We start from the raw sequence: 19,372 nt of genomic DNA on the forward strand, positions 1-19,372 counted from the left end.
ACATAGCCAAGCCTCTCAAAGAAGAGACCTCGTTCATCCTCAATTCTCACCTCACCCTATCTAACCCCCTCCAGCCACCAGCCATGAAAATCTTTAAAACCACTAATGATCAGGGACACCTGATCATTGACTTAGATCATGATCTCAGGGCCTTGAGATTGGGCCCCAGTCGTTCCCTTGTGTTCTTGGGGAAGTCTGCTTGAGATTCTCCCTGTCCCTCTGCCCTCTAACCCTCCCCCCACATTCACATGCTCACTCTTGCTCTCTCTTTCAAATAAATAAAGGAAATCTTAAAAAAAAAAAAAAAGCACTAACGATCAACTAATAGCTGAATTTGGTGGACTCTTTTCAAGTTTCTCTTACTTGACCTACCTATGATATTGGACTGGACACCACTGACCTTTTCATCTTTCTTGAAAGACTATTTCTTTGGCCTCCTGACATCTTCTACTTCCAATCCCTCGGGCCATTCGTTTGCAGTCTTCATTCTTGAATCCTCTCTATCTGACCCCGCCTGTATCTGTCAACCTTTATCTTTTTGGTGGGCCACACACACTCATTGGCACAATCACAGATCACCAGCATCTCCCATATAACTCAAGAGGCAGGAAGTCCAATCACATGTAGTCAGGAAATCCATCCACAGAGGTCAGATCGAGAGCCTTGGCTTTAACCTCTTCTGGTCAATCTCACCCACTTCCAGGGTGATGGCTCCCAGACTCTCAGGAGAGCTGCAGAACCACATTTCCAAATGCCACCTTAGATCTCACCCAAGTCTCAAAATTAGTAGGCTTCAAACTGAAATCATTCTATAACACCACCTTCCTGGCCTCACTTCCTTTCATAATTCCCATCTGATGGACAACATCACCCTTCCAAAATGAGAAACCTAGGAGTCACCTGAAGAACTGAGGTACTATACTCTACTTCATGTGGTTGTTATGAAGCTAAATCATGATATATATAAAGCATGTAGAATTGTGCCTGCTACATCACAGGTGCAATGATTATTAGTCATTATTGTTGGTATTCTTACTTCTTCATTCCCCATACATCCAATTGGACACCAAGACCAGCCAACTCTAACTTCTGAATTTCCCTTGAATCTATGTTCTTCCCTGTATTTCCACCTATTCTCCTCCCTTAGCTGAGGCATTCATTATCACTTATCTAGATGGTTACGGTAATCTCCAATCTTGTCCCTTCATACTTTTACAAGAGAGTAGTCTTGCCAAAAAGCAAAATGATCATGGCACTATCTTGCTCCAACCTTCAATGTCTCTCCAGATTCTGAAACAGTACCCAGCTGCCTTTGGTGCACCCCTGGGGAACTTGTTATAAATGGAGACCCAGGGGTGCCTGGGTGGCACAGTCCATTAAACATCTGACTCCTGGTTTTGGCCCAGGTTGTGATCTCAGGGTTATGAGATTGAGCCTCGCCTTGGGTTCCAGGCTTAGCAATGAGTTGGCTTGAGATTCTCTCTCTCCCTCTCCCTCTGCCCCTCCCACTCATGCTTTCTCTCTCTAAAATAAATAAATAAATCTTAAAAAAAAATTTTAAATGGAGGCCCAGACCCCAATACCAGAAAATATTATTCTTCAAATGGGGGTGCCACTTGGGCACCTGCATTCATAACATGTTCCCCAGCATACCTGGTGCAAAATAAAGTTGAGTACCAGGGAAGTACAAACTCTTCATAGCCTTCAAGGCCCTTCTTGATCTGGATCTCACCAACCTTTCCCACTTCACCTTCTGCCTCTTACATTTTTCTGCTACCTCTTGGTTCCCCATATATTTAAGAAATATATATTGATCACCCAATAAGTGCAGGCACTAAAAACCCAATGATGAGCCAAATAGACATGGCTCCCAAGCTTACAATCTAGTTAGAAAGATAGCAACCTAATAATCTCAGTAAATACAGTAAATATAATAAAGCAATAAACATAATCTAATAAAGCAGTAAATATAGACTGCTATAAATTATTATAAATTTTTAAAAATATTTTATTTATTTGACAGAGAGAAATCACAACTAGGCAGAGAGGCAGGCAGAGAGGGAGGAGGAAGCAGGCTCCTTGCGGAGCAGAGAGCCCGATGCGGGGCTTGATCCCAGGACCCCGGGATCATGACCTGAGCCAAAGGCAGAGGCTTTAACCCACTGAGCCACCCAAGCGCCCCTATAAATTATTTTAATAAAAGAAACACGATCTTATAAGAGTATATCACAAAAGAACATGACTTAAATTTGAAAAAATTAAGGAACAGTACTTGAACTGAACTATGAAGTATAACTTTTTTAAATTAATTAATTAATTTTTTAAATAAACATATAATGTATTTTTATCCCCAGGGGTACAGGTCTGTGAATTGCCAGGTTTACGCATTTCACAGCACTCATCATAGCACATACCCTCCCCAATGTCCATATCCCCACCACCCTCTCCCATCCCCCCTCCCACCAGCAACCCTCAGTCTGTTTTTTGAGATTGAGTCTTTTATGGTTTGTCTCCCTCCCAATCCTACATTGCATCTCCACTTCCTCATATCAGGGAGATCATATGATAGTTGTCTGTCTCCAATTGACTTATTTCACTAAGCATTATGCCCTCTAGTTCCATATGAGGTATAACTTAGTAGAAAAGGCTGCAGTAAGAAAAAAGAATGATCTAGATATAGTGCATTGCATGTGCAAAGGTCCTGGATGAGCAGGACGTTTCCATATATTATCTGTTCCAGACATTATCTCTCACCACTTCTATTCAGCATCATACTGGAGGTGTTAGTGAGTGGAATGAGTCAAGAAAAATAAATAAAAGTCATAGAGATCACAAAAGAAGAAATAAAGCTGTCTATCTACAAATGAAATAATAGTTTATGTAGAAAATCCTAAAGAATATACAAAAAGTATATTCGAATAAAAGAAGAAAAGAATTTAGCAAGTTTGCAGGATAAATGATCAACATTTAAAAATCAGTTATATTTCGGGGCGCCTGGGTGGCTCAGTGGGTTAAGCCGCTGCCTTCGGCTCAGGTCATGATCTCAGGGTCCTGGGATCGAGTCCCACATCGGGCTCTTTGCTCAGCAGGGAGCCTGCTTCCTCCTCTCTCTCTCTCTGCCTGCCTCTCTGTCTACTTGTGATCTCTCTGTGTCAAATAAATAAATAAAATCTTTAAAAAAAAAATCAGTTATATTTCTATATACTAACAATGAGCGATCGGAAATTTAAATTGAAAGCACAAAATCATTTATAATCAGATTTAAAACATAAAATATCTTCTAATCAAATAAAATATGTGCAAGATTTTTGTGCTGAAAAACCACAAAACATTAATAAGAGAAATTAAAGGAGATCTATATGAATGGAGAGATATACCAAGTTCATAGATTGGAAGACTTGATACTGTTATAATGCTAATTCTCTCTCTGAATTGATCTGTAATTTAATGCAGTCCTAATCAAAATCTCAGTACACTTTTAAATAAAAATTCACAAAATTCTAAAAATTTATACAAAAAGGCAAAGGGCCTAGAGTAGCTAAAACAATTTTGAAAAAGAAAAAGAAATTTGGATTCATACCAACTAGTCTCAAGAATTGCCATAAAGTGGGGCGCCTGGGTGGCTCAGTGGGTTAAGCCGCTGCCTTCGGCTCAGGTCATGATCTCAGGGTCCTGGGATTGAGTCCCGCATCGGGCTCTGGGCTCAGCAGGGAGCCTGCTTCCCTCTCTCTCTCTCTCTGCCTGCCTCTCTGCCTACTTGTGATCTCTGTCTGTCAAATAAATAAATAAATAAATAAAAATCTTTAAAAAAAAAAAAAAGAATTTCCATAAAGTTACAGTAATTGAGACAATGAGGTATCAGCCTCAGGACAGATATATATATCAATAGAACATAAGAGAGCCCAGAAAGAGATTCACACAATGGTGCCAAGGTAAGTCACTGGAGAAAGGATAGTCTTTTCAACAAATACTGCTAGAACAATTTAGGCATCCTTATGGGGGTGGGGGGAAACGAACTTCAACCCGTCCTAGGCAAGAATCAACTCAAAACATAAAATCTAAAACTGTACAACTTCTAGAAGGAAATATAAGAAAAAGTCTTAGTGATCATGGGTTAGGTAAAGATATCCTAGATTGAACACAAAAAACACACACCTTACAAGAAAAATTGATAATGGAATTTTATCAAAATTAAAACTTCAACTGTTCTTTTTTTTTAAGATTTTTATTTATTTATTTGACAGACAGAGATCACAAGTAGGCAGAGAGGCAGGCAGAGAGAGAGGAGGAAGCCGACTCCCTGCTGAGCAGAGAGCCCAATGCAGGGCTCCATCCCAGAACCCCGAGATCATGCCCTGAGCCGAAGGCAGAGGCTTTAAGCCACTGAGCCACCCAGGCACCCCAAAACTTCAACTGTTCTAATGGCATTGTTAAGAAAATACTAAGATAGGCCACAGATTGGGAGAAAGTATCTGCCAAACACATTAACTCTAATGAATCACAAGCCAAAATGTAAAATGTAAAACCATAAAACTTCTAGGAAAAAAAATAGGAAAGATCTTTGTGACTTTAAAATAGGCAAAGACTTCTCAAATACAGCATCAAACCATGATTCATAAAATAGAAACTTAATAAATTGGACTTCTTCAAAATTAATAGCTTCTTTTCAAAAGGCAAGGTCAAGAAAATGGAAAGGCAACCACAGACCAAGAGAAAATAGTTGTAAATCACATATATGATGAAGAATGTAAATCCAGACCTATAGGAAACTCTCAAATTTTAATAATAATAAAACAGAATGGGTAAAAATGGGTAAAGATTTGAATCGATACTTCATCAAAGAAGAGAAAGAGATAGCAACAGAAATCCAGGAGCAGAGGCCCAACATCATCAATCATTAGGAATCACAAATTAAAGCCACAGTGAAATACCACTAAGCAATCACCAGAAAAGCTAACATTACAAAAAGTTGTTTAAAAAAAGGACAGACAATACAAAATGTGTACAGAATCCAAAGCCACTGAACTCTAAAACATCACGGTGGGAACACAAAATGATACAACTACTTTAGAAAATACTTTGGCCTTTTCTTACAAAGTTAAACACATACTTATACAACCTTCTAGTTCCATTCCTGGGTATTTCATCCAAGAGAAATGAACATGTATATCGACACGGAGACCTATCTACATCAATGGTTACAACAGCTTTATTCATAATTCATTCTAAAAACTGAAAACAGGTTAAATATCCAGGTACTAGTGTATGGATAAAAAAATTATGGTACCTCCATAGGGTGAAACACTATACAGCAGTAAAAAGGAATAAACAACTGTATTCCTTTGTCAAAACGCAAAGAATTCCATCCCTTAAAAAAGGTGAATGTTACCATATGCAAATTATACCTAAAAAAAAAAAAATCTGGGGCACCTGGGGCTCAGTCAGTTAAGCCATGGCCTTCGGCTCAGATTGTGATCCTGGAGTTCTGGGATCGAGTCCCACATCAGGCTCCTTGCTCGGTGGGGAGCCTGCTTCTCTTTCTCCCTCTGCCTGCCACTCTGCCTGCTTGTGCTCTCTCTCATTCTGTCAAATAAATAAATAAAATCTTTTTTAAAAATCTGAATTGTTAAAAATCACAGGAAAAAAATTGATGCAGGAAGATTGCAGGTTCAGCCTGAGATCTGATAACTTTGTGATGTTTTCAGCTTTATTTTGTTTTTAAGCAATCTCTATGCCCAATGTGGGGTTCAAACTCACAACCCCGAGATCAAGAGTTGCATGCTGAACTGACTGAGCCAGCCAGGCATCCCAGATCTGACAGGTTTAAGATTACTTTGAAGGCTCCAAGAGGGGATACTATCCCATGACCAGCAGGTGACACAGACCTGAAATTCAGAGGAAAGGACTGCGTTAGACCCTGTTTGATCTGGAAAGCCTTCTCCTTGACCCTCTCATCTCCATAGCAAGTTCTTACTCATTTTCTGAAGCTGTCCAAGCATTCCCTCCTCCGTGTCCCCAGTCCTTCAACTGCGAGACTATGAATGCCATGAGAGCAGCAAGCTACTCTGGCTTTTCCTCACGGTGCCCCCAGAGACTGGAGCATGTCTGCATCTAGCAGGTGCCCTACAATCGGTTGGTAAATGGATGAAGTACTCTCTCCTCCCAATGTACTTTAGAACTTTTCATAGCACCTCTCACACTGTATTTTGTTTCTTCAGATATCTGTCCCCACTAATAATGATCTCCTTGATTGTTATTATTTATCTGTGTTTATCTTTGTATTCCAAGCTCACAGTGGAGCTGAACCAAACTAGAGGCTTGAATCTCCCTGCTGATGGAGAGCCGAGGAGAAGGAGGCAGGGGAGAACCCTTGAAAAACACCTGTTATGCTCCGGGCTCCGTTATCAGCTGCAGTTTGTTTCCTGCAGCAACCGATGAGGAAACCAAAGCTCTGAGAAGCTCACTACCTTGGGCACCGCACAGGATCGAGGTCACTCAGAGACAAACAGCAAAGCTAGGACACAAACCAAGTCTGTTTGGTTCCAAAATCTATGCTCTCTTCTCACCCTCTCTTTTCCTTGAGATCCTTAACTCCATGAATTTCAGCACTTTCAGCTACCCTCAGTGCCACCACCTGCTCTGACCCAAACTCCAGTACGCCCTCTCTCACAAGCCACATCTCATTCTCCCTTGCTTTCTAGACGGCTGCTTCCATCCATCTTGCTGGGTCCCAGCCCCTGGGCTCCTCTTCCTCCAGGGAGCTCTCCTGGATGCCTTTACTTCTCCACTCAGCCCTCCCCAGTGGTCTGGCATTCTGGCAAAGTTTTAAACTTAGATTTCTTCCCCCCCTGAGTTTCCCCTGTCCCTTCCCTCTGTCTTTCAGTGAGAGATCCCCAGGGTAGAGATTGTTTCTTGTGTACGCAGTCTCATCACAGGGCTGCACTGTGTAAACTCTGCGTAACCTCTGCCAGGACCTCAAACTTTTTACACGTCCTTTCCTGCCTCGCAGGGTAGACCTTGTATCCCACCACATGTGTCACAGTCCCCTCTGCCTCTGTCCCCTCTTCGCGCTGGCTGAGAGGCAAGAGTATATAGGGGCGACATGTGTCGAGTCCCAGCTCTGCCACCTACTCATCCTATATTACCTCTCAGCTTTCAGATCAAATGTTCCTTCCCACAGGACCTCACGCTAGGTTAGTCCTGCTGCTGATTTCGAAGCAGGTGCTATGTGCTTGCATTGTTCCCTGGACTTGGCCTGGCATCACACCAGCCCCTTTATTGTTGCCACTGGTTTAATCATTGACTAGCCTTGCTAAACTGTACCATCCTCGACAAGCCTTCCAGCAACCTCCTTACCCCTAACAGCACATCATACCCTTTTCTCCTTTCCTTCCCCAGAAGTTTACCCTATGCCTCCACTTCGTCAGTAACCACTCACTCACTCCCCAGCCCTTCACCACTTGCCCTCCATCTCCATCACTATCTGGAAGCGCTCTTGTCCTCAGCCTTCCTGATCACTCTGTGTATCTGCCCCCTGGAAAGCTCCTCCTTGAAACTCCTTCTCCTTGGCTTTCATGACCTCTGTCTTCCTAGGAACCGGCAAGTCTGGACCTCCTCCCCCTTCTCCTCTCTTTTCCTTCTGTCTCTTCCTCCTCTTCTTGCCTTAGCTCTTTGCCCACTTCTTTGCTCTGATCCTTTTCCATAGGCCATCTCATCTATGGGTTTTCCCCCAAATCTTTTAGGTGGGTGCTCCAGACAGGGCCCCCACATCTGGCTATGCAGGTTGCTCAGTGCAAAGGCCAAGGAGACAAGGATGAGGCTGACTTTTTCCAGTCTATGCAAAGGCCCTGAGGACTAGCATTAGCCTTGTGAGTTGCAGCTCCTAGCCCCTGCCTCTCCCAAACTGTAGCCTTGCTTTTCTAGCTGCTCACAGGATAGTTCCCCCAGATGCTGCTAGTAGAACTGCCAAGTCCAAAGTCAAAGTGAGAGAGACCGATAGAGACATGGCCACTGACAGGATGATTTTTTTCTGTTGGTTTTTTTTTTTTAAGATTTTATTTATTTATTTATTTATTTTAAAAGATTTTATTTATTTATTTGACAGAGAGAGATCACAAGTAGGCAGAGAGGCAGGCAGAGTGAGAGAGGAAAGCAGGCTCCCTGCTGAGCAGAGAGTCCAATGCAGGGCTTGATCCCAGGACCCTAAGATCATGATCTGAGCCGAAGGCAGCAGCTTAACCCACTGAGCCACCCAGGCACCCCAACAGGATGGTTTTGAGACAAGTTCTCATCCACTTGGCTTTTCCATTTTACCTCCTTTTCCGTAGACTCATAGTCATAGTGGTCCCTGCCCTGTGCCCAGACTGAAAGCAAAGAGTGATAAGCAGGGAGTATAAGACTAGAGAGCAGTGAGGACAAAGTAAGGGGCCTGGGAGGAAGAGGAGTAGATGGGACTGTTGGGTCCCCCAAAATTGGGTGCCCCAATAATGGGTCTGTAATTAAAGGAGTGAGACTGATACAAAGCGAAGGTCAAGCAAAGCTTTATTTCGCACCAAGCATCAGGAATCAGCCTGACCGTCAAACAGACCTGTTGGGGCCGCCCCTACAGAGAGGACAACCCCTCCCTGCTTTCCAGACTAACTTTTATAGAGCAAAGGTCATGTGGTTGGGCCTGGCCCCACACAGGTAGCCAAGGAGATTGTAACACACACAGGAAACTCCACAGTGATGCTAGGTAACCAATTGAATTACAATTTACCCTAGTAGACATTTGATTTAGCCTATCACACCTTGGTTAGGATTGGCGCCAAAAGGCTCCTAAAGGGCAGGGGCCCATACTTCTTTTTTTTTTTTTTTTTTTTTAAGATTTTATTTATTTATTTGTCAGAGAGAGAGTGAATGAGAGCGAGCACAGGCAGACAGAGTGGAAGGAAGAGTCAGAGGGAGAAGCAGGCTCCCTGCAGAGCAAGGACGCTGGGATCATGACCTGAGCCGAAGGCAGCGCTTAACCAACTGAGGCACCCAGGCGTCCCAAGGGGCCCATACTTCTTGATAGCTAGGAGACTGTATGCATGTCCACTGATTGAATACCTCCACCTGGCCTGACCCACCCTTGTATTTGTACTTTGTCACCTGGGACCGGTTTCCCAGACTTGCTTGCTTTTAAATAAGTTCCCCCGGCGTGGGGGGTGGGGGCAAGGTCAATTTAAGCTTTATAGCAAAATGGCAGTTCAACCCAGGTGGGGCTGCTCTGGCTGAATAGGCCCTTACAGGACAAACCAGACAAGAGAGGAAATCCACTGGCTTCTCAGCTGTCAAAGCTTGTCCCACAGAGTATTTCAGTGGATCCTTGTGAAAGCTCTTGGAGGAGACATAGCTATTATTTTTATTACCAAGGACATGAAGACAGGTACATTTGCCCAAGATCCCCCAGCCAGCAATAGGACCTTCAACCCAGGTCTTTTGACACCAAGGGCCATGTTCATCCCCTTCGCCCACCCACTTCTCAGTAGATTGGAAAGAGGTAGTAGGCTGAGGGATGGCATCAAGGTATCAGGGTTGCACCTGAGGAGAGACCAGGAGCACCAGGGTCAGAAGGGGAAGAGCTCATAAGAGCAGGAGAGGACATCCCTGGTGGCTGAGAGCTGACTTCACCAAATAAGGCTGTAGGGGGGCCCCGGGAGCTAACGGGGCTCTGGAGAAGGGCCAGATGGTCTGGAATCCTCTCTGAGCTTTAGCCTTGAAGTTTTCTGGGCAACCACATGCTGCTCAGTGCTGATCTTCCCTTCCTTTTCCAAAGGGAATAACCCCTTGGGTACAAACCCAACCGAAGCAATGCTAGACAAGCACCCGAGCATTCTTTGACCTTCGCAGCCCTGGGAAAAAGGGACTGGCCTGGGCCTTCAGAAACCATCCCTGACCCCACACTGGACAGGCAGTGCCAGGGCCTTCAAATGGGATAAAGACATCTCCAGAAAACTCCCAAAGTCTTGAGATACCGAGTTGCAGTGCTGCACCTACCCCAGCGGCAGCCCCCCAATCCTGCCTGCATCCACAGCCTATCTAGCCACACTTGCCAGTACCCTAGCCTTTCCTGGCTCCCCCTTTTCATTAATCGCTTAATTAAAATCTTTTACAGAGATCCCCTTACATGCCAAATGCAGGGCTGGGACAGAGGTGTCCCACTCTGCCCCACACTCCTTTCTCCAGGGTCCTCCACAGCTCCGCCCCCTAACTCCCTACCTCAGCAGCTCTGGGCCCTCTAGGCAGTGAAGGGAGTTGAGGGGAGCCTCCCAGGACACGCTCACTCTCACTCACCTTAACTGCCTCTACCTTCCCCACCACAGGGTCCTCTCCTTTCCTCCAACACACACTCACACCTGTGGGAAGTCCTTTCTGAACCACCTTTCAATCCTTCCAGAAGATGATGGACATCATCCCCTCCCTGTTTGGGCACTAGACCCGCCACCCTCACACCTCAGTTGCTATTCTTTTTTTTTTTTTTTTTTCCATTTTAAGATTTTATTTATTTGTCAGAGAGAGGGAGTGTATGGCAGGCAGAGGGTGAAACTGGCTCTCTGCCAAGCAAGGAGCCCACCACTGTTCTGAACACCTCCTTCCTCAGTGCCCAGCAGGAAATTTCCAGCCTAAATGATGAAGCAAAAACTAAAGGACTGCAGGGCCCCGTGACCCTCCCTCATCCCTAACCCCCACCATCTAGTTTCCTCTGGGCTGTCAGCTCCAACCCTCAGACAGAGAACGTGGGGAAGAGGAGGAAAGGGCTGACCTCCTTATCAGGGTCATCTCTGAGTTGACTCAGGAGTTAAAGCTGCCTCTCAGGTTCCCCACTCCCCCTCAGCAGGACACCAGACTGTGGGGTCTGAGTGGGGGCAGGGAACATTTCCCCTCTCTCAGGAACCCCCTCTGCTGGGTGTCTGTACTCTTAAAGCTTTCTGTCTTTAATCTGGAAGCCTCTCACCAGGCCAACTCCTGCTCCACATCTCCCAGGACCCATCTCTTAGACACCTATTCCTCCTTCCCCCTTGCTACCCCCTCCCCGGACTCCAGAGCCCCAGTGCCCCCCAGTGCTGGTGATCTGTGGCCCAAAACTCCTCCCTCACACCCCCCTCCCCAGCTCTCCCCAGGCTCTCCCACAGAGTGAAAAGGCCCTGAATCACAGAGCAGTCTGGATATGGTGGAAAAGGGCAGGCCGGTGCTAGAAGGCTGAGGTTGGTATTTGCCCGATGCTGCAAGAGGTCAGGAATGTGGCCATTGACATCAGCTATGGGAGATAAGAACCAGCTGGCAGCTCTCCCCCTCCGGCCCTAGACTGAGCCTCCACAGGCCTCAGAAGGTCCTGAGCAGTTGAAATGGGGTAGGGATCAGAGAAGCATCTGGGAAGGGGTTTGGTTAAGAATCCTGGGATCTGGGCCTGATCCCTGATGGAATTTAAAGTCCCCCAGAGGTCTAAAGTGACTTAGACCTCTTATCATTGAACCATCTTTACAATTAAATGGATCCCCCAACCTCTACTCTCCTGGATGTGTTAAAGACTTACTCTGCAGTCAGTAACTAGTATTTGTTCCATGAAAGAGTGATAACACTCACATCCACCATTCACCCAAGGAAACAGACTAGATAGGCTTTACTATTCTCTCTTTACAAGGAAAGAGACTGAAGTTCGGAGTGAAGTGACTTCCCCAAGTTCACACAGCTAGCCAAGAACCCAAATTGGCTGACTTGAGGCTTAACAAAAAGAGCAAAGGCAATAAGCACATGGCATGTGTAATCCACGTATCTTATTGTGCAATTCCACACCACATGACAATTCTGGAACCCAGCAAGGGGAACAACAGATGAAAGCAGGAGGAACCCCTTTGATGTGTTGGGTACCTCTATCTCCCTGAAACCTGCCATGCAAACTGAGCAGAGACTTATTTGTCTGCTGTTTTGCATGTGTTTGCCTTTTGGCTTCAGCAGGCCCTGATCCACCCCTAGCCAGCCCCCATGGAGCTCAGGAGGCTTCCCCCAGCAGAAGGCAGCAGGCCTGAGTGAATCCGGGGCCAAGTCCTCCATCTGAGCTGTGCCTCCCCTCTGGCGGGTCCACTGGACCAGCTCTCTATCCCTTCCTCTCCCAGGCCTGCTCTCATGCCTGCCCCCATCTCTCTGGTTCAGCTGGCAGCTCGATAAGAATCAATAGGTCCACTCTGGAACAAAGAGCACAGACAAGTGTCTAAAGTCAGGCCCTGCTGGACAAACAAGCCGCTCATGGTGACAGACTGGAAGGCCCCGTCCCTCAGGATTCCCCCAGTTCATTCAGCTGGGGGTGACCAGCAGCCTCAGAGGCGCAGGAAGCGATGGGACCTTTTTTTAACTTCCATCCTTTCTACCAACATCCTGATGTGAGCTTCCTGGAGGAGGGAGCTCCCTGGGGACCGGCTTGAGATCCAGAGAGCCTGCCAAGAGGATGCAGGGGAAGGAAGGGACGCAGGGGAAAGCGGGAACCTCCAGAAAAAATCCTAGTAAGGATGGGGCCAGGGCCGGCCAGAAGGGCTGAGTCTCAGCTGGAATGTTTCTAGGCAGCCTTGGCTATTGTCTTAGACTCTGCACCGTGTGGGACACGTCTTCGTGGTAGTCTGCGTAAGGGATTTCAGCCTGTGTTAGTCACTGCTGTTCTTCCCCATCACAACTCAAGCAGGGTCTGACACACAGTCGGTGACCGACAAGTAGCTGTTGAACTGTAAAGTGCTCAGAAAGTATTTGTTTCCCCCTCCGGTGTAGGTGAGGCTGACACACAGGTGTTTGGAAGGAAAGAGTATCCTCTGTTGAAATCACAAAGGGTTCCCCTGAGGGCAGGCTTCCAGGGGAGAATCAGTGGAGGGGAGAAGCACAGGAGGGAGGGGGCTCAGAGAATCGCTTTGTTTTCAGGGGTCTGAACCTACACGGTGCATGAATCTGTGAGTGTTTTGACAATACACATCTGTATGATGCGGGCGTGAGGGTGTGCTAGTGAACACGGGAACGTGGGTATGTCTGGCAACCAAGTGTGGTGGGGTTGGGTGTGTAAACCAGCAGATTCGAGATTAGGGTTGAGCTACTCTTCTCCCGCCCCAAACTTTTCTTCCCCGGGACTCCTGGGGCTCCAGGATCGCCCCCAAGATCCTCTCCCCAGGTGGGAATTTGGGCTGCCCCTTGAGGATAATTACAGAGATACACACCCGAATTCACTCACTCACCTCCCAAAACCCCCAAATTCCAACCTGCCAGGACCTCCTCTACCTGCGGAAGGGGGGCATAACAACGTCATTTCCTGCCCCGAAACTACACATCAAGGGCCAACTCCACCTGCCGCCCTGATGGGTCCAGGTTATTCTCCCCCTTTCTGGGGGGTCGAGGGTGGCCTTGGCAGGAAGGTGCTGGGAGTGCTGGGGAAGGGACGCTGGGGAAGTGCGGGAACAGACCGCGGATTCCCGCCGCGGTCCACCTGTGGCTCAACCTTCTGCGAACGCGGGGACTTGGTGGCGGGGGCGGGGCCTGCCCGGGCAGGTCCCCACCCCTTCCCTCGGCGATAAAACTTCAGTCGCGGACCCGGCACGCTTCCTGGCCCGAGCCCGAGTCCTGGCCTCTCATCTTACTCTCCGAACAGCATGAGCTTCACCACCCACTCCAGCTTCTCTTCCAACTATCGGTCCCTGGGCTCCATGCAGTCGCCCAGCCACCGGGTCCGGCCTGTCAGCAGCGCGGCCAGCGTCTATGCAGGTGCCGGAGGCTCAGGCTCCCGGATCTCCGTATCCCGCTCCACCAGCTTCCGGGGCGGTTGGGGGTCCGGGGGCCTGGCCACGGGGTTGGCCGCCGGGATGGCCAGGGGTCTGGCCGGCATAGGGGGCATGCAGGGCGAGAAGGAGACCATGCAAGACCTGAATGACCGCCTGGCCTCCTACCTGGAGAGGGTGAGAAGCCTGGAGGCAGATAATCAGAGACTGGAGGTGAGAATCCGGGAACACCTGGAGAAGAAGGGACCCCAGGTCAGAGACTGGGGGCATTACTTCAAGACCATCGAGGAGCTGAGGTCTCAGGTAAGAGCCCCCGGACCCTCAGCCTTGTTTGACCTTCCAGTTACCCACTCCCTGCCTCTTCCTCCCCCTCCCCCAAAGACAGGAATTTTGATAGGGTTCGGTGCCCTGACTCCTTCCCCTTTTCTATCTCCACCGAGCTCCCTATTCCACAGGGAGGGGGTTGGCGCGGCCTGCATTTCCATGCATACCCCTGGCCATAGGAACCCCTTAGGGCGGTGGCTGGGCATAGAAGGGCCCTTTCCTGGGAGATGGCGGAAAGGGGAGGGGGCAGGTTTTGCAGAGGAAGTCTGCATGAGAGGAGGTGTGACAAGGCCACATAAAGAGGACCTGGACACTCTGGCTTCTGGCCGAAGCAGGACAATTGGAGGGTTAAGCGGATGTGGCTAAGGCTGAGTCATCTGAAAGTAAACAGGAGGCCTACCTGTGGGAGGGGCCAATAGGGGGAACCGGGGGAGGTGAGCAGGTGCACTAGGAAAAAGATATGCCAGGAGAGGACTGGCTTACTTCAGGGCAGGCGGGCCAGCAGAGGCCCCCCAAAAAGGGCAGTGGGAGACCGGTGGGAACTCTGGAACTTGGGACTCCAGGAAAGGAGGGAATGGTGTGAGAGGGCACAGGTGGTAGGGGATAGGCAGACAAGGACAGTAACCTCTAGCTATTGTGGGGGCTTGGAAGTTTTCACTCATACACATAACACCTTCCCACACTCAATGTCCTCCACCATTGATTTCCCGTTCATGGAGCCTTCTGCCTGCAATCCCCCAGATTTTTGCAAGTTCTGTGGACAATGCCCGCATCGTTCTGCAGATTGACAATGCCCGTCTTGCTGCTGATGACTTCAGAGTCAAGTAAGCCTGGGAGCGCTAGGGAGCCGACTGGTCTGTTCCTGGCTGGGTCGTTCAGGTGGGGGCTAACAGTGAGATCTTCAGCTGTGGTCAGAGCTGGGCAGATAAGTTAGGCTGCAACAACTTATTCATTGATATTACCCAGTTTAAGAATATTGTCCCCCAAGTACTGAGAATGGTGCTCAGAAAATTACCACCTGATCCTGACTCTGGGTGCTGGTTTGCTGTGGCCCTGGGGGCGCTCTTAGGCGGCATGGGCTGAGAAGGTTCCAGATCAGAGATGAGGCCCCTCTGATTACTTCTACTCCCACAGGTATGAGACGGAACTGGCCATGCGCCAGTCCGTGGAGAGTGACATCCACGGGCTCCGCAAGGTCATCGATGACACCAATGTCACTAGGCTGCAGCTGGAGACAGAGATTGAGGCTCTCAAGGAGGAGTTGCTCTTTATGAAGAAGAACCATGAGGAGGCAAGCAGGGGCCACTGGTCAGGCCAGGGACTAGGAGGCCAAACAAGTCTGGGGGGGGGGGGGGACGGACAGGACAGGCCACCTGCAACTTGCAGGGACCATTAGAACTACAAGCCTGGGTTCTTCCTAACCAGACTGCTGCCCTATTCAGTGGGTCACCTGAAATGCAGCATGATGAGGTCAAGAGGACATGGGTGAGAGTGTGAGGAGAGGACAAAAGATAGAAGCAGCCAGCACCTCATATAAGGGCTGACGGAGGAGTGAGAGTGGGTGGATCTGGCTGGGCTTCCTGGAAGAACGCACAAGGAGCAAGTTTGTGGAGCACGGATAGACGGAGGGTCAGAGCCAAGTGAGGAGAGAGAAACCACCTCTGGGTGGTAGACTGGGACAGGGGGTGGGTGGCATTTTATTCACCTGGAGTAGAAAACTCAGAACTGGCATTGCCCAGAGTACAAAACCAAGAGTCTCCTCCGTTGCTCTCTCCGGCTGATCCCCAGACTTCCTGTGAGGAGGAACCTTGTCAGAGCTCTGACCCTGAGTCTCCCCTCACTCTGATCTTCTCTCCTTCAGGAAGTAAAGGGTCTACAGAACCAAATTGCCAACTCCGGGTTGACCGTGGAGTTGGATGCCCCCAAGTCTCAGGACCTCAGCAAGATCATGGCAGACATCCGGGCCCAGTATGATGAGCTGGCTCGGAAGAACCGAGAGGAGCTGGACAAATACTGGTCCCAGCAGGTACACGAGGGGAAGGGATGGGAGCCAGGCGAGGCACAGAGGCCCGAGGCAGTGGTGGGGAGGCTGAAAGAGAAGCAAGGTCCTGAGGACTCTACCTACCCTGCAGATTGAGGAAAGCACCACAGTGATTACCACACAGACCTCAGAGATAGGAGAGGCTGAGATGACCCTCACGGAGCTGAGACGTACCGCCCAGTCCTTGGAGATCAACCTGGATTCGATGAGAAACCTGGTGAGAGCCCTCACTTCACCTGCTCTTACTGCTCTTGGCCCTGACCTCTGTCGGCCTCAGACCCAATCCTGTCTCGGCCCAAATCCCACCCCTTCCATCCTAAGTCACGTGCTCCGAAAGCGTGGTTTCTCTTTGCACTTTCCACTGCTCCTACCCACGACCCTAGTATCTGGCATACCCTAAGTATTCCAAGAAGTTTCCAAGAGTGAAGGGATGAGCCATCCCGGGATTTGGACTGCTCTGCTGAAACTCACAGAGGCTCTGCCTCCACTCCATCTTGAGGCTCACCTGATCCTCCTCCCTGTGCCCCCACCACAGAAGGCCAGCTTAGAGAACAGCCTCAAAGAGGTCGAAACCCGCTACGCCATGCAGATGGAGCAGCTCAACGGGGTCCTGCTGCACCTGGAGTCTGAACTGTCCCAGACCCGGGCAGAGGGGCAGCGCCAGGCCCAGGAGTACGAAGCCCTGTTGAATGTCAAGGTCAAGCTGGAGGCTGAGATCGCTACCTACCGTCGCCTGCTGGAAGATGGGGAGGACTTCAAGTAAGTGGGGCCCTTCTCCCACCCTCACAAGCTGGAGTGGAGATACACTTCTCCACAAAAGCATCTTTGGTAAGCCCCACCTTGTGCCTGTTCATCTGTATCCACTGAGCACTGGGCGGGAGCTCTGTTCAGGGTCCTGCATCTCCCAAGGGAGTAACAGTGGCAGGGGCTCCCCCCTCTAGGTAGGAGAAGCGACCGAGTCTTGCCCCAACCATACGGTTTTTTTTTCCTCCCCTTCCCTCGACTCCTTGCTATTCTGACCAGCTATTTATAACTGGGGCTTGGTCTTCTGTTAACAGTCTCAGTGACGCCCTGGACAGCAGCAGCTCCATGCAAACCATCCAGAAAACCACTACCCGCAAGATTGTGGACGGCAAGGTCGTGTCTGAGACCAATGACACCAAAGTTCTGAGGCGTTGAGGGAGCAGAAGCAGGGTACACTTTGGGGAGCAGGAGGCCAATAAAAAGTTCGAAGGTCACTTCGTGTCTCCCTTGACTGTTTTCATGCTGTATATAGATGCTCTGACCCATGAGTCCTCCCTCTGATCAGGTAGAAATCATATAGGGGGTGTCATATAGGGGGAGGGGAGTTCGGCCAGAGGAAAGGTCTGTGTTCTCTTCTGAGAACTCACCTTCTCAGAAAGAGGAGGGTACTGTTGATGAGAATTTGTCTTTTCAAATTAAAAAAGGGATAAGTAACATGCACAAAATCTAAAAAGAAAGAAGGAAATAAAATTAAATATTTCCCACGTACTCCAACCACTGTCAAATAGTTTCTTAAACTGGACAGACACGAACACATTTCATTTTATTCTCTATCTGTAGGGTCACACCATTCTACCAGCTCAAGTTCCCAAACCCTTCTTTCTTTACCTCACAGAGTGTCCTGGGCACCTTTCTCAATCACTATACGTACACCTGCCTCATTTTTTTCACCCAGTTGAGTAGACTCTTCTTCTATCTCCATTTGGAATCCATACGCATAATCCATTTTCCAGAAGGAAGCTCTAAGTCCAACAGTGAAGTGGAAAGCTCAGAACTGTGGTAATTATACCCTCCATCACCTCTCCTGTTTTGCTAACAATTTTAATGACTTTTTTCCTACCCATCTTGCAGCCAAATGTCTAGATCACATAAATCTTCTCTTAACTTGCAACAAAGAGGAATCACCACACTCCTACAACAGCTTCAGCTGTGCCATGTCTAGTCATGGTCAACAAACCAATGTGAGAAACGATGTCCAGGTCTTTCTTGGCCTTTGTCTTAATAATTAGTCCTCCATCTGGTTTGAGTGATATCATAGAACATATGACATAATTTTACCTAAAACTTACTGCATCTGTATAGAGATACCATTGGGATCCTTTTTAGAAGGATCCTCAGAATGATTTTCTCTCAGGTGTCAGCAATAAAAACTTTTATTTGGTAGTGAAGGGCTGTTATATTTAATCCATACATCGTACATCCCATTCTTGTTAACAGCTGCCGATACTATAGCGTGTGGAGTACAAATTTACCTAACCCAGGTCTTTTCGTGATGAACATCTTGGTGTCCAGTAGTTTGGTTTTTGCAAAAAGAAGTTGTGATGAGAAAGAATGAATGAAAGAAAGAAAGAAAGAGAGAGAGAGAGAAAGAAGTTGTGATGAATGCTAACTAATATGCTGTTAATATCTGTAACGAATATGCACTAATACGTGAGCAGATCTATAGAACAGATTCGTAGATATGGTATGCTGGGCTACCCTTTTAACAAATATTTAAGAAGTACCTACTTTATGCCAGGCCCTAGGCTAGAGCACTGAATATCTGTGTGGTAGACAAAGTGAGTATTGCCCCTACCTTGTCAAGCTCACAGCCTAATGGTTAAAAGTGTGTGCACTTTGGGGGCACCTGTTGGCTCAGTCAGTGAAGCATGTGACTCTTGATCTTAGGGTTGTCCGAGGCCCATGTCCGTGTAGAGATTACCTAAAAAAATAAAATCTAAGGAGAAAAAAGTGTATTTTTATCCATTCCCTCAACAAATACTTACTGAATACCTACTATGTACCAGCCACTCTTCCAGGAACTAGAGACATATCACTGAACGAAAAAGACAAAATCACTATCCTCATGAAGTTTACATTCTGGTGACAGGAGACAGATAAATAAACATAACATAATGTGCTAGCAGGTGATAAGTGTCCTGGGCCTGGGAAGAGCCCCCCAGGAAGGTCATAGCAGGGAGGATTCAGGAAGGGAAAAGGTGATGCCTGAAGATCCCAGGATAATGAATCTTCCATCAAAATGAAAAACAGGGGGGCGCCTGGGTGGCTCAGTGGGTTAAGCCGCTGCCTTCGGCTCAGATCATGATCTCAGGGTCCTGGGATCGAGCCCTGCATCAGGCTCCCTGCTTAGTGGGGAGCTGGTTTCTCCCTCTTCCTCTGCCTATTACTTTCCCTGCTTGTTCTCTCTTTCTCTCTGTCTCTGACAAATAAA

General features: G+C 48.0%; 2 protein-coding genes across 3 annotated transcripts in view; one reads left to right on the plus strand and one right to left on the minus strand.

Moving 5' to 3' along the window:
- The window catches only part of KRT8 (keratin 8), a 56,724-nt gene that overhangs the window by 26,614 nt on the left and 10,738 nt on the right, over positions 1–19,372 (minus strand). The window lies entirely within an intron of this gene.
- Positions 13,307–17,375, plus strand: KRT18 (keratin 18). 2 transcript variants are annotated; one of them, XM_082741429.1, is made up of 7 exons: positions 13,307–14,075; positions 14,838–14,920; positions 15,231–15,387; positions 15,958–16,122; positions 16,229–16,354; positions 16,673–16,896; positions 17,196–17,375. In XM_082741429.1, exons 1-7 carry the CDS (start codon positions 13,647–13,649, stop codon positions 17,314–17,316), a joined length of 1,305 nt encoding a protein of 434 aa, XP_082597555.1. In that variant the 5' UTR covers positions 13,307–13,646; the 3' UTR covers positions 17,317–17,375. The 2 variants fall into 2 exon arrangements, with proteins under 2 accessions (XP_082597555.1, XP_082597556.1); XM_082741430.1 differs by having other exon boundaries at positions 13,328–14,075; positions 16,676–16,896.

Source organism: Mustela nivalis (genome assembly GCF_964662115.1).
Source record: "Mustela nivalis genome assembly, chromosome: 7".
NCBI lineage: Eukaryota > Metazoa > Chordata > Mammalia > Carnivora > Mustelidae > Mustela > Mustela nivalis.